The 16,010-nt window shown below is 36.2% G+C and overlaps 1 protein-coding gene across 1 annotated transcript in view; it reads right to left on the bottom strand.

The window, feature by feature from the left end:
• ANGPT1 (angiopoietin 1) overlaps positions 1-16,010 on the bottom strand; it is a 296,599-nt gene that overhangs the window by 82,892 nt on the left and 197,697 nt on the right. Inside the window, exon 4 of the mRNA XM_061123602.1 lies at positions 2,765-2,994. Within this exon, the coding sequence (XP_060979585.1) occupies positions 2,765-2,994 (230 nt within the window). The remainder of the gene's footprint in view (positions 1-2,764; positions 2,995-16,010) is intronic.

Raw genomic sequence — 16,010 nt, 5'->3', positions numbered from 1 at the left:
CTCCTCCAATGTCCAGAGAATCCCATGGAGAGAGGAGCCTGGTGGGCTACAGCCCATGGGGTTGCAAAGAGTCGGACACGACTAAAGCAATTTAGCACACATGCATTTAATCTACTACTATGCAATTAGTTATTTAAAGTTTTAAATTCACTGTAACTAAATGCTATGGTGCCAGTGAAAATGAAGTAAAATCTTTGTAGAAAACTTAGAGACACATTCCATTTTTGTGTCTCATGAATTCTTAAATCACCAAATACTTAGTAAAATACTTAACTGTGGGGCTAGAGAAGAAAAAAAAAAAAAAAAAAGACTAACAGGAAGCAAATAAAATCTATGGTTATGAGAGCATGGGCTTCTCTGATAGCTCAGCTGGTAAAGAATCCACCTGCAATGCAGGAGACCCTGGTTTGATTCCTGGGTCAGGAAGATCCCCTGGAGAAGGGATAGGCTACCCACTCCAGTATTCTTGTGCTTCCCTTGTGGCTCAGCTAGTAAAGAATCTGCCTGCAATGCAGGAGACCTGGGTTCGACCTCTGGGTTGGGAAGATCCCCTGGAGAAGGGAAAGGCTACCCATTCCAGTATTCTGGCCTAGAGAATTCCATGGGCAGTCCACGGGGTCGCAAAGAGTCAGACACAACTGAGCAACTTTCACACACTATGAGAGCGTAGAATCCATTGGATAATATGGCTCAATATGCTTACATTGTGCGTGTGTGTGTGTGAAAGTCGGATTACAAAATATAGTTAAATAGGCTTTGTTTTACAATTTTATCATTAAAAATAAAATAAATGTCTAGAGGTATGAAGTATTAGACAATTTCTGTCTCCCTTTGTAGTGTCACTTAATTGTGTCCGACTCTGCAATCTCATGATCTGTAACCCACCAGACTCCTCTGTCCATGGGATCTTCCAGGCAAGAATATTGGAATGGGTTACCACTTAATTCTCCAATTATTTTTTGGATATGCTCTATAATAGAATAGGCATAGTTACTTTTCTCATATGCTGAGTGATGCTGTGGGTAGCATCTATCAGGAGTGCCATTGTAATTGTTCAATAAATTACATTTCTTGAACAGATGTTTGATTCCTGATGTTGCACCCAAAGACCAAAGCGAGCCAGGAATTTTAATTTTGAAGTCACCCTCCTGCCTGCGAAAGTTTAAAGACATATTTATTGGACAAGTACTTAGAAAAGAAGTGAAACTATGATAAGTAGGCAGACATATGAGCTTTGTGGGAATCACCAGGGCTTGATATTTCTAACATCATAAAAAAAAAAAGAACTACACAACTCCATGTGCATTACGTCTCAGGGTGATAAGAAAAATATGTTTTCAGTTTTTCCCCTAATGTATTCAGTTCAATATGAGAATAGATATGTCTCATATTAATACTTAATTTCTAAATACTCATGAGCTCTATTAAAATTCTCTGGCAAAATTCTATCATGTTTTCCTTCCAGTGGACTCTAACTCAAGGTTTTGGCAGGCTCTGACTGATTAGCAGGTTTTTTCCTTCTCAATCACATTTCTGAGCACACACAAACAGAGCCCTGGGAACTCACTGTTTAAAAAATATTCTTCACAAAGTATATTAAGGACTTGTTTAGACTATCTAAAGGAGATAGAACTGAAGGTAATGGAGTGTAATAGAGAAATGCTAAATGTCTTTAAAACAAGATTACTTAAAATGGAGTTATCCTCTGTATTCATATCTATACATGAGACTATGGAACTGAGCTATTTTTAATATAGCTCAAGTCCACTGTTAAATTAAAGGAGCCTCCAATTATGTACATTGCATATGAGCACTGAATCATTACATGAGTGGTCACATAAACTACAGCTTAATGACAACCATGACCTTTAGATGTAAGTGGTGTTTTCTTTCATTCATCACCATTTACATGTCCATGTTCACTCACAGAAAGGCCAATTAGTGAGCAGAACTATAGAAGCTCCAAACTTTGAAGAGTTCTCCTGAGGTCAGGTGAGGTTCTTCTTGAAGTGAACAAGTATACACAGAGGCATTTATTCAATAATTGATGGGTGGGAGGGTGGACAGATGGATGGATGTCTTCTAAAGAGACACAGGCCTACAATATTTCCAATGACTAAATGGCTCCAGATATTCCGGTGGGTATTAAAATTTTGTACTTTCACTATCATGAAGACAGCTCAGAATAAGTTTGTTCATATGCCCTGGTTAGGTCTTCTCCATACAGGGCCACATAAATAATTCTAAAACAGACTTTTAATAACAAATATTTCTTCTTCTTCATAATAGTTATTAGGAACTTCTGTACCTCTTTCCCTCTGCAGGTAACTCTTCCCTCTCCTCCACTGCAAAAGAAATAGTTTTAAAATGGGAACACTCCTGAAACTCTTCTAAGTAATCTGAGCTAATCTTTAATAGTGTCTAAATTCTGTCCTGTATAGTTCAGTGTCTAACACTACAGTGCTAAATATTTATCCATGAGAACATAATAGATTTTATTTAAAGTCAAAAAGGCCAAAAAAAAAATTAGAAATTAGAAAGATATGGTGAATTCATGAATTCAAGCTTATAAAAAATTTCTCTGAAGTTAAGAACATGAGAAAATTGTCAGTGCAAACTTCATTAAATGCTTCTAAGAATAAAGTTCTTTTGCTGCTTCTATACTAGCAATCAACGCAACCTAGAAAGTTATATTGGATATTTACTTGCTCTATATTAAACAAAATATTTACTATAACCAAAGTAAGGAAGAAATTCTTACTACCTTCTTTAGTGCAGAGGTTGACAAGGTTATGCACTGTGTCCATCAGCTCCAGCTGCTGCTTCTGAAGGACACTGTTATTGGTGGTGGCTCTGTTCAATTGTTTCTCCAGTTCCTGGATTATATATGTTTGACGAGTAACCAAGCCTTGAAGATTCTCTTTCTCTTCCTTTAAGGTGTCCAATTCTTCCTTGTGCTTTCCCTCCATTTCAAAGATTTTGTGTTCTAATAAACTACAAGGAAGTGAAGATAAGATTTAGTTTTAAAATGCTATAACAAACATGATTCAACTAGTTCCTGAGTTTATTTACTGTAAGAAATTTCAGTTAGGTATTTCACCATGGAAATATTTATTAAGTGATCGACTCAGAAAAATTATATACATATAAATGCATTTACACATAAATATATATTTAATAGGAGTGACATTATATAGCATTTGAAATGAAGAATTATTAGATCAGTTATTGTTAGAGTGATGTTTGTTTCCTAAATGTAATTTATTTCTTGGGACGTATCTTATATCCACGATAGCTAACTTGGACTCTGTCTGGAGAAATTATAGCATAATTTTCATTAAAGAAATGGATCTAATAAGAAATAGAAGCAGTAGTTCAGAAAAAAGTTTGAACAAACTATAGAAACTATTTTTTATTTACTTTGGTTCATTCATTTGGGATTTTCAAAACATTAACAGGGATTACATTTCACGAGGAATAGCATATTGATGCAGAAACCAGAGGGCCAGAAACTAAGCTATGTAAAGTCACAGTGAATTACATTTCTTGGGATTTATACCTGGTCCTGTATTGTAACCACTAGCTTACTTTATCTCTCAAAGCTTCAAGATAAGGGCTAAAGGCATAACAAATTCCCAAATCACTGAATAATTGGTTCCAAAAAGGAAGATAATGTTGCTGATGGGATGGTCTTACAAAAGGACTTGGGAAGCTTTGCTTGGAGTGATGCAGTCCTCAACCAAGAACCTTCCTTCTTTCAGAACTCTTCACAGGATACTCCCTTTGCATATTGCACATTAAAAATGATAGAAAATGCAGAAGCACTGTTGGATGCTAAAAACTGACTGGAAATAAGAAGCACTTACATTTTATAGAGTGTATAAGATACTAGTATTCCTCAGAGAAGAGCCTCATTCAGTTTTCTCAGTTTCGTTTACAGAAGGTTCAACCAGTCCTTCGTTTACAAGGTGTTATTCAAATGTAACATACCAAACTGGGTATTTAATTTACCTTGGAGAAATGTAGCTCTGAATCATTCCTATACGTTTTCAAAAAGGGGACACTAGGGAGTGTTCTAAACTTAATACTTAAGTCATAAAATAGAGATTGTTTGAAGAGCCAAATTTTCCAACTCCCTGTAGTAAGGGATGAGCTGGAATATTTGACTGTCCATAACACAGATTAAGAAGTGTGGAGAGACCTACACATGGTAATTCCAGATCTTTGCTGACAAACTTATCCTTCAAGAAAATGTGGAACATGAAAGGAAAGCTGAGCATCGAACTAAGCCTGAAAAACACTGCAATGTTCCTTACTAATTTACAACACCTTTGGTAGCATGCCCAGAAAACTTCACATTGAGACCCATTGACATAGCTCTGTGACTTTTGCAAGCTAAGAAGATCCACTTGTCTCTTTTGAGTTGCTTTACATTCTATAGGACCGTGAAAGGATCTCTGTCCTGACCAGTCATTAAGCAAACTCAGTTGAATAGATCTTGGGTATAATGATTTTGGGAAAATGTGAAGGTCATTTTTATTTATTAAAGCATTTTTTGGAAATGAAAACTTCAGGCAAGGAAGCTGCAGTAAGATGAGACACAGCATTTCTGAAGGAGTAGGTATGATTTGTTGCATTTTAGTCTTTTCTTCTGTGTCAGTAACTTGCTGCTAGAATAGTAGCTAAAAAGCAAACAAAACCAAATAATACCAAATACCTTTTTTATTGGTTAAAATGTTTATCCCATCCACTGCCAAGTGATTAGTATGCTTGCTATGCATGCCAGAGGAGGTTTTCTCTGTAACTGTTAACTTTTGGCCCTTTGATCTGAGAATTAACCACAATGGATGCCTTAGCTCATTCTCACTTTACTTTTTAATTTTTTTTGTTTCTCTTCCTAGGGTAATGATCAGATGTTAAATGCCTATAAAATCGAGTCCGTGAACTTATGCAAAATTTTCTTTCAGATTCACAAGAGTTACAGTATACTACCAAGAAACCTTAACTATAATGAAAAGAGCAACATTTGGATGTATAGTCATGAAATACTAGATAAAAATTCTGAATTATCATTTTGTTCCTGAAATAAGATGATCATTGGCTTTTAAGTTTTCTTAATTAGTAGGTAACATTCTGATTTGGACAATACTGTGCTATAGTTGCAAAGAGTTGACTCATTGGAAAAGACCCTGATGTTGGGAGGGATTGGGGGCAGGAGGAGAAGGGGATGACAGAGGATGAGATGGCTGGATGGCGTCACAGACTTGATGGACATGAGTTTGAGTAAGCTCTGGGAGTTGGTGATGGTCAGGAAGGCCTGGCGTGCTGCAGTTAATGGGGTCGCAGAGAGTCGGACACGACTGAGCAACTGAACTGAACTGAACTGAACTGATGCTATAGTTATAATTTGCATTTATTAGTTGCTGAGTGCCAGTGTAAAATATAAAATGACATTATTCCCACTACAACCATTTATTTTCAGAGAGAAATTTCTTTCATTCTTTCAAATGAAAGAAAAAAGCAGCTACAAGAAACTTCTGTTTCAAACATAATAATTTTTTTGCATCCATGTTTTCCCACTTTCTACTTTTGAAGCATTCTTTTTTTCAAGAAGACATATACTAAAAGATGGCTACTAACTGAGATATCAATAAAGGAGTTTTTGTTCTATTTTGATTTTCAGAATATTTTGGAAGGAGCTGAGAATGGAAAGTTGATCAAAGAAATCCCAGTGCCAAAGGAAAAAATTCTGAACTCTGGCTTGTATAAGAAAAAGTCTGTACTTCCCAAGTAAAAGGAGGACATGTTGGAACAAAATGTTAATTTTCATAATTCACCAAACAATCTTAATGCACCATGTCTACTAGGTATTAAAAGACATCAACATAGCCTATCATTTTAAAACACAAATTCATGTAAAGAAGGGATGCTCAGGGAAGAAATTTGCTTTGCATCACAGACATCTCACAGAATTGAGAATGAAATATATGCATTAAAAATCATGTGCATAAAAACTATAAGCAAATTTGGAACACGTCACATTGTTTCACAAATGGCATGTCTTAGCACCTAACTATCTCTTCAAGTCATTTCCTTATCTCATTTCTTTACTTGGATTCTCTTTAATAGCTTTTATTCTATAGTATTTCTCTATTAACTTTATCTACTAAAGATACCCTTTACATTAATGACAATTTTTAGACTTCTTCAGGCAAAATTGTTATCTTTTTGATACCATTCATCCCCTCCCTTCCACCTCTTCATATTTGGCTTCCAAAAATACCATCTTCTTTTCCTTAATAATTCTCATCCATTACTTATTATCTACTTGGGAAGTTAGCCCTTCCTCATTATTTCCAAACTGGCTTGAATCCAAAACTTTTCTGCCAGAAAATATTCATATACTATCTCTACTTACTAATTATATTGTTGTAATACACCATTTTGTTGTAGAGCATTAAAAAATCCCATATCTTTTTATTCTTAAAGTAAAATAGTGATACAGAATGAGAAGATGTTACAAGGCCCAGTTTTAGGTAAAAATCTATAAATATCTTGTATAAAATTGTGCAAACACTGTATCAGAACCAAAATAAAAAGCCAACTCTTCTAACTTATCAGACTAGAAAACTGCCCATGACACTCACTGTTATGAAAACTAGCTTTAGAGTCTCATCTCTTTGATTTAATATAACATAAGCTCTATCTACTTCCACATACTTACATTATAACAGCCAAGAATCAAGGCATCAACTTAATATCCCTTTACTATTTGCTGCTCTCCATCTGGTTATTTTTGGGAGCTTGTCTTTCACAATATTTCAACCTATTCATCTTTTCCATGTATATTAAAAAGAATACATTTGAATCAGTTCTAATGAGATGGATGAAACTGGAGCCCATTATACAGAGTGAAGTAAGTCAGAAAGAAAAACACCAATACAGTATACTAACGCATGTATATGGAATTTAGAAAGATGGTAACGATAACCCTATATTTGAGACAGCAAAAGAGACACAGATGTATAGAACAGTCTTTGGGACTCTGTGGGAGAAGGCAAGGGTGGGATAATTTGAGAGAAGAGCATTGAAACATGTATATTATCATATGTGAAACAGATCACCAGTCCAGGTTCGATGCATGAGACAAGTGTTCAGGGCTGGTGCACTGGGAAGACCCAAAAGGATGGAATGGGGAGGGAGGCAGGAGGGGGATCAGGATGGGGAACACATGTACACCCATGGCTGATTCATGTCAATGTATGGCAAAAACCACTACAATATTGTAAAGTAATTAGCGTCCAACTAATAAAAATAAATGGAAAAAAAAAACCATGTATAAGAACAAAATTTCTTTGCCAAGCCATTAAAAAAATCTTCACTGAGATTTTCTTTCTGCCTTAAACCCCCTGCCATTAAATTTAATTTTCTTACTCAATATATTGATTATATCCCATTTTGTCATGAGGTCTTTTAGTGGTCCTCTTACATTTTTCCTATCTGGTTAAGTTGGGAGAGGCCATCTCAGCTGGGCACGGAGACTTTTATATATAAAAGTTGATTTGAAGAACATGATAGTTTCACTGTCCTAAATTCAATAGGCAAAGTAGTCATATTTTCCCTGATGATGACCTTTAGCAACAAATTTAGTTTAGGTTTAAATGCATAATCAGAAACCTGGATGCTAATTCCAAAGTCCGGAGCACTGTTTTCTAGAGTACATGCAGTATATTTTTATTCAGCTCAGTTCAGTTGCTCAGTCGTGTCCAACTCTTTGCAACCCCATGGGCTGCAGCAAGCAGCAAAGCAGGCAGTCTTTCCTGTCCATCACCAACTCCCGGAGCTTGCTCAAACTCATGTTCATCAAGTCTGTGATGCCATCCAACCATCTCATTCTCTGTTGTCCCCTTCTCCTCCTGCCTTCAATCTTTCCCAGCATCAGGGTCTTTTCCAATGAGTCAGTTCTTCACATCAGGTGGCCAAAGTATTAGAGTTTCAGATTCAGCATCAGTCTTTCCAATGAATATTTAGGACTGATTTCCTTTAGGACTGACTGGTTGGATCTCCTTGCAGTCCAAGGGACTCTGAAGAGTCTTCTCTAAAACCACAGTTCAAAAGCATCAATTCTTTTGCACTCAGTTTTCTTTATAATCCAACTCTTACATCTATACATGATTACTGGAAAAACCATAGCTTTGACTAGAGGGACTTTTGTTGGCAAAATTATGTCTCTGCTTTTCAATATGCTATCTAAGTTGGCCATAACTTTTCTTCCAAGGAGCAAGTGTCTTTTAATTTCATGGCTGCAGTCACCATCTGCAGTGATTTTGGAGCCCAAAAAAATAAAGTCTGTCACTGTTTCCATTGTTTCTCCATCTATTTGCCATGAAGTGATGGGACCAGATGCCATGATCTTAGGTTTCTGAATGTTGAGTTTTAAGCTAACTTTTCACTCTCCTTTTTCACTTTTATCAAGAGGCTCTTTGGTTCTTCTTTGCTTTCTGCCATAAGGGTGGTATAATCTGCATATCTGAGGTTATTGATATTTCTTCCGGCAATCATGATTCCGGCTTGTGCTTCATCCAGCCCGGCATTTTGCATGATGTACTCTGCATATAAGTTAAATAAGCAGGGTGACAATATACAGCCTTGACATACTCCTTTCCCTATTTGGAACCAGTCTGTTATTCCATGTCTAGTTGTAACTGTTGCTTCTTTACCTGCATACATATTTCTCAAGAGGCAGGTAAGGTGGTCTGGTATTCCCATCTCTTGAAGAATTTTCCAGAGTTTGTTGTGATCCACACAGTCAAAGGCTTTGGCGTACTCAATAAAACAGAAGTAGATGTTTTTCTGGAACTCTCTTGCTTTTTCAATGATCCAGCGACTGTTGGTAATTTGATCTCTGGTTCCTCTGCCTTTTCTAAATCCAGCTTGAACATCTGGAAGTTCATGGTTCATGTACTTCTGAAGCCTGCTTGAAGAACTTTGAGCATTACTTTGCTAGCGTGTGAGATGAGTGCATTTATGCGGTAGTTTGAACATTCTTTGGCATTGCCTTTCTTTGGGATTGGAATGAAAACTGACCTTTTCCAGTCCTGTGGCCACTGCTGATAATATTTTTATTTTTATTAGGCATTCTATAGTTAAGAGTTCTATGTCAAGTTTTGGGAAAGTCTAAATTAAATAAATAGTTTATTATGATGCATCCTTTAGAATTGGTATTCCATGGAAATACAATTTATGGAAAGTGAGAGCTGCTCAGTCGTGTCCAACTCTTTGCGACCCCATGGACTATACAGTCCATAGAATTCTCCAGGCCAGAATACTGGAGTGGGTAGCCTTTCCCTTCTCCAGGGGATCTTCCCAACCCAGGGACTGAGTCCAGGACTCCCACATTGCAGGTAGACTCTTTACCAGTTGAACCACAAGGAAAACTGTGTGCTTATATCTATTCAAATTGAACTTGAAATTCAAAGACTTTCCTCACAGGATTTTTAGTACTTCCTGTTTCTCTCCTTTCTAGAAACAGTTTGAGAAGAGACATACAAAGAATTTTGGCATTCAAGTTCTAGTTTGAGGCAGAGGTACACTTCAATGAAGAATAAAATAAACTAAATACTCTAGATCTTTAACTTCAGTAAAAGGTTCTAATTGAGTGTATACAAAGCCCTATTTGACATTTTTGGTTGACTTTTCCTCCTAATTTTCACAGTCTGCCTCCTCCAACATATCTCATGGAAAACATTGGCATTTCAAATCATTGAACATATCTTGAAACTTTTACAGAAAAAGTTCTCCCTTTCAAACTGTTTCCTACAATAGAGTTCTTAACATAGCAGCAACTGAATTCACAGTACTGACAGTTACTTAAGTTCTGTGTGTAAATATACCTCCATTAAATGAGGAGGTAGATGTCAGTAATAAAGAAACCTTCTCATTTTCATCTGCCTCAAGCTCCTCAGAGTTGTTTCAATTTTTAAATTAATTTTAATCTGTATGTTGCTTACCTGTGTTGCAAATATGGTTTTTAAAGAATGGTCTTTCCACCCCCATATTCAAACAAGGGCATACTAAGTTCAGGTTAAATTTATATTGAATTTTCTAACTTGAATGTAGTAAATTGTTTCTTAAAATACAAAGTTAAATATTTCTGTAATTCATATGTAGAACAGAAGCATAGAACACAGGGAAACATCAGCAAACAACCTTTTTAAAGTTTGAGGCAGATGAGAATAAGCTAAATATTCGGTGGTAGCCAGAAGCTGAGAAGAAAAAAAATACATATACAACCTCATAACACTAAAAGTTCTTCCTAAAAAATAGGTTGAAAAATAAACAACAAACTAGAGAAAATATTTGTGATATATACTACAAAATTTTAATATCCATTAAGGAACTTACATAAGGAGTTAATGATATTAGAGATACAATCCAATACAAAATGAGAAACATACATGAATAGTCTAGTCCCAGAAGAAGAATCCAAATGGTCAATAAACAGGAAAGATGTACAATATAACCTCTTAGGTAAACAAGGTTAATAAAATGGATAGCAAAGTTTGAGGAAATTAGAAAGCCCATGAATACATGGGGAGAATGTAAAATTTGCTGATAATTAATCAATATCTTTGAATATGTAAAATAATACATAAAGTTCTACTGAGTTGTAAATTTTAGTGCCTAGCAATGAATGAGGTATTGCATATAATTAAATATATATCTATGATAAATTATTATAGAGTAGAAATAAACTCAGCATTTTAAAAATAGTTACAATCTATACACATATGCATATGTGATATAAATATGTACTTGTGCATATGTGTAATTGCATATGGGTGTGTATCTCTGTAAGCACACAGATAAATATGTACTCTCTATCTACACATGTATATTTTAATATATTCATTAAAAAGTCTGGAAGAATAGGTACCAAACTGCAAATCTGTTAATGATGATTCTCTGCAGGGGGTGGGGGAATATGGAATTAGGGACTTTGAATCTCAATTTATACACTTCTGTACAATTTAACACTTAGATCAGTTAGGCTTGTGTTGATTTTTTTTATTAATCAGGAAAATGCAAACAGTCATGAGTCTAGAATAATCTGAGGAGATACTGTCTAGAGATGAAAAAATTGGGCTGAATTAGTGAACCTCAGAATGTAGACTGATAACCTTGGCTGCCATGCAGTGGGCTTTTAGGGATGCAGAACAGTGGTATAAAAGCCATCTGTATTTTATTTATGTTAAGAACAATGAAAATGTTTACAATATTTAATGTAAATATGTGATCTGTGTTTTCCATTAAAATATTTTTAAGTTGTGTGTGTGTGTATTGTGTGCACATAGACAAATGACATTTGTTGGGATATTTGCCAGTTCACTTGCCAGTTCATTAGTCAACATTCAAAAAGCATTTAAAACTATATATACTATATGTAGAGAACTGTGCTTGGAAGCATGAGCACAGAAATAAATAAAGCACAGTTTCTATGTTCCAGAAGGTCACAGTCCAGTGGTTCAGAGATAGATACACACACACACACACACACACACACACACACACACCAATGTGATGGGATAAGTGAAGTAACAGCAGGAAAAATCAAGGTAGATTGTAATCCCATAAGTTGTAACAAGCAAATATATTTGGCAGAATCAGAAAAAAAGTTTCTTGGAAGGGGTAATATCTACACTGAGTTTTGAAGGGACAGAAGTATGTGAGCTCTATAGGGCATTCCGGACAAAAGAAAGTGAAAGTCACTCAGTCGAGTCCAACTCTTCGCAACCCCATGCACTATACAGTCCATAGAATTCTCCAGGCCAGAATACTGGAGTGGGTAGCCTTTCCCTTCTCCAGGGGATCTTCCCAACCCAGGGATCGAACACAGTTCTCCCTCACTGCAGGCAGATGCTTTACCAGCTGAGCCACCAGGGAAGTCCAACAAGGCAAGCATTAATCATGTCTGAACAAACATCAAGTCTTCAATGTGATACTAATAACTAGTGTGATTAAACACTTACTCTGTGTTTCAAGCACTGTATTCAGTGTTTTATAAGCAATAACTCAATTAATCCTCATATCAACTCCATGCACTATTATCATCACCCCTGTGTTACAAATGAGAACAACCAAAGCACAGAAGGTTCATACAACTTGCTCAAAATCACACAAATTATAAGTGGCCGAGTAGGTTACAGCAGAATCAAGGCCAACCCAGGCAGTCTGACCTCAGAGCTCCTGCTCTTAGTTATTAGACCACACTTCTAAAACATAAGAAGACTTCTGAAGTAAGGCTATAAAATTAGGATATTAATGATCATGGACCATGTTTCATACTAAAGTACTTGAGAAGTACTTGAGAACTTTCCTCAGTCCATTACAGAGAATCAGACTAGGGGTGGGCATATGCTATCTAGAGATTTAAAGGTTGAGCTGAACTAGTACATGTGGAGATCTAAAGGAAAAAAAATGGGAAAAATAATGTGACTTGAATTTTAGAAAGAAGACTTTGGCAGACTTTTGGATGACAGGTTTGAAAAGTTTAAGGCATTAAGCCATGCAAAGAGGTCATTGCAATGGCTGAGACAAAAATTAATGGGATTTTGGCCTAAAAAACAGAGTAAGAGTAAATAGAAAGAAGAAGACCAATTGGAAAAATATTTAGGAGATGGAATTGACAGTATCAACAGTGACTGATGAGTTGTGATTTTACTTCTGTATCTTATAAAGAACTTATCAGATGGAGAATAACTTTAATTAGAAATACTGATTTAACTTTTCATTTATTTAGACATTAAGTATTAAAAATCAATACTTCACTATTCAATTACAGTAATCTGTTAGAAAGTTATAATAAGCTCTATCTAGAAGACAGATGAAGCTTGTCAAATAGGTTCAGTGACTTCCTAAGGTAAAATAGTTATACTGTCTACTCTACTATTCCTATTCTTCAAATTTGTATTTTATTATGCTAAGAGGATAACTTGACAACCACATCAATTAATCTTGAGGCTGCATACATTGGGAACACATTTTTATAATAATTAAAACAGAGAATTATCATGGACTTGAACCCTACTTTTGCCATATATCAGCTGTTTGGTCACGGGCAAGTTACCTGACCTCTTGGAACTTTCAGTGCAGTCAGTTCAGTCGCTCAGTCGTGTCCAACTCTTTGCGACCCCAGCAAGAACCGCAGCAGGCCAGGCCTCCCTGTCCATCACCAACTCCCGGAGTCCACCCAAACCCATGTCCATTGAGTCGGTGATGCCATCCAATCATCTCATCCTCTGTCATCCCCTTCTCCTTCTGCCCTCAATCTTTCCCAGCATCAGGGTCTTTTCAAATGACTCAGCTCTTCGCATCAGGTGGCCAAAGTATTGGAGTTTCAGCTTCAACATCAGTCCTTCCACTGAACACCAAGGCCTGATCTCCTTTAGGATGGACTGGTTGGATCTCCTTGCAGTCCAAGGGACTCTCAAGAGTCTTCTCCAATACCACAATTCAAAAGCATCAATTCTTCGGTGCTTAGCTTTCTTTATAGTCCAACTCACTTAATATAAAATAAAAACGATGATAAACACTTTGGAGGATTAGTTGGAGTATCAGCAGCAGTGTATGTAAAGCACCTAGCTCATATGTTCACCTGCCTGATATTAGATAGGTAGGCAGCAAATAATTTTTCTGAAACTGTCAGAATGACCACCACTTGTGTAGTTTTACTTTACTCTAAATAGTTTTATTGAAGAGTTCCCTTCATGCTGCATATTTGATACAAGTTTGAACAAGAAAGCTCAAGTGTTCCATCTTCATACACATGGAGTACATAGCTGATTTCTCTTTCTGTGTACCCTGATGAGGCAAAAGAATTTCTTCTAAAATTTTTTTTTCTTTTATCTTGGCTATGTTCCAACCTTGGAAACAACTGGGGCTATGTCAGAGATCAATAAGTGCCTTAAAATCTGGTCAGCTGACCAAATCTTTACACCAAAAGATACAGTTACATATTTGATTCGCTGAAGGAATTTGCATTATGACATCTTTCCCAGTCTAACTCTTTTTACTTTTTGAGCAGAAGTGGCAGGAAACATACTGGAGGAATCCAATAAAAAAAAAAAAAGTTGACAATTACATCTCTCAGTTTGTCAATACCAACCTTGTCTTTGTGGTAAATATTAATGCTGCCCATTTCTTGAGTTCTTGGTTGTTTAATTTCAATTATATGAGCCAGCTACTGATCTCTTACTTCTAAGTGCTATCTCCTTGAGGTAAGGAACAAAACCAAGTATTGAGATTAGGACAGAATCCAATAAAAAAAAAAAAATCTAAAAATTGCAAACTGGAAGCTTCCTGGAGTCACCCCCCACTAGACTGTTAGGTAAGCAAACACTAGAGCAAGTGTTGTTAATCCTACTCCTGCTTTGTGCCTTTCACCATTTAGGGGATAAAGAAGTGAATCTAGTGAGGCCAACATTCTGTTTCAGACCCTACAAGTGATGCGGTCAGTTTGTCAGGATGCAGATCAGCAGGACCCTTCAGCATGACTGTGCAGTATAATCCTGTCTATAAAATTTTCCTCCATGTTCTGCCAAAGAAGTGGTGGGCTCTCTGAAGGGCTCACTGACTTGGCAGCTGAAGCCCCAACATACTCAAAACTAGCAAGTCACACACCCAGACACAACTTCTGACATTCCTTGTGGAGGAAGCAAAGCTTAATTTAGATAATCCCCTTTGCAAAGTGTATTAGCTGATCCAAACCAGACCTAGCCAACTAATGGCATGTTGTTCTTACATTTCAGAGATGCTTCAATGTAGAAATCGCTTCTTGTTGCATTTGGAGGATTAAGATTCATTTAAGGAATAGGAGGAATGATCAATAAACTATTTTAAAATACATAAACAGCTTTGTGCTTGACCTTGACCTTTGATCCACTTAAATGGTGTTGGAGGGGCACATTTCTTTGTTGTTCTAGAAAGAGCTTGGCAGAGTTTCTCCAATTCCATTTCACATACAAAAATAAACAATAACAATAAACATAATAGGGAAAGTATGCTGTGTATCACAAATAAGTACTTCTGGCTTGTATAAAGAAAAACACTTTTTTTCAAAGTGGTTTGTGGAAGAATATACTTGGTTTAAGAATAGGTGTCCCACCAACACACCATTGCACACATGGACCCATCAACAGAAGACACAGATAATTACAGAGATATGGAAATGCTAGAAGATTCAGCACTTTGATAGAAAAATACCCTCAGGAGCCACATGGTCAGCAATGTCACACTTGAGGGTCAATGCATGTAAATTTTTTACAGCATGTGCACAGAAATAAATTTCAAGTTAAAACCTAAATCCTTGAAAACATTTTGAAATGCTTGTACTGCTAGAAAATGGAACTGCTATAATCTTGAAAAAAGAAGGAAAAAACAGAGAAAGTATGACTCTGAGCAGGAGGGAGGGAAAGAGGAGAGGGAGACAAGGAGAGACGGAAAGAGCCGACTGCAAGTGACACTTAAGAGAAGCATTCGTTTTTGTAGTTAAGGGTGAGCCCTTTCAGGCTTCCCATTTCTTTAAGGTATCCTGACAGCTACAGTGTTACATACAAAGAGATAACATACATATCAGCAGGTGGAGAATTGAATAATGTAAATTCATGTTGATGACTTTCTTTTTAAACAAAGAAACCATATGTGGTAACACACTTAATGAGAGATGAATCAAAACCACTCTAGGTTACATCTATAAAATGAAATAATACGTAGTTTTTAAGAATTATACTAGAGGGATCTTTACTGATTAAAAAGTTATCTATCTCCAAAGAAGGAAGGCTGCAAAACAATGTGTACAGCATGGCAAAACTTTTTGAGAAAATATATTTATGCTTTTTTTACAACAACATATGAAGCTCTCTCAATGTGATGGGGTCATGGTTTTTAATTTCCTTCTGAAATGTCTCATTTTCTAAAGTTAATGTGTGTTATTTATAGAATTCTAAAAACAA

Source organism: Dama dama, chromosome 21, assembly GCF_033118175.1.
Source record: "Dama dama isolate Ldn47 chromosome 21, ASM3311817v1, whole genome shotgun sequence".
Lineage (NCBI taxonomy): Eukaryota > Metazoa > Chordata > Mammalia > Artiodactyla > Cervidae > Dama > Dama dama.
Note: the sequence above shows the minus strand (reverse complement) of the source record. Positions and strands in the feature narration are given on the sequence as shown.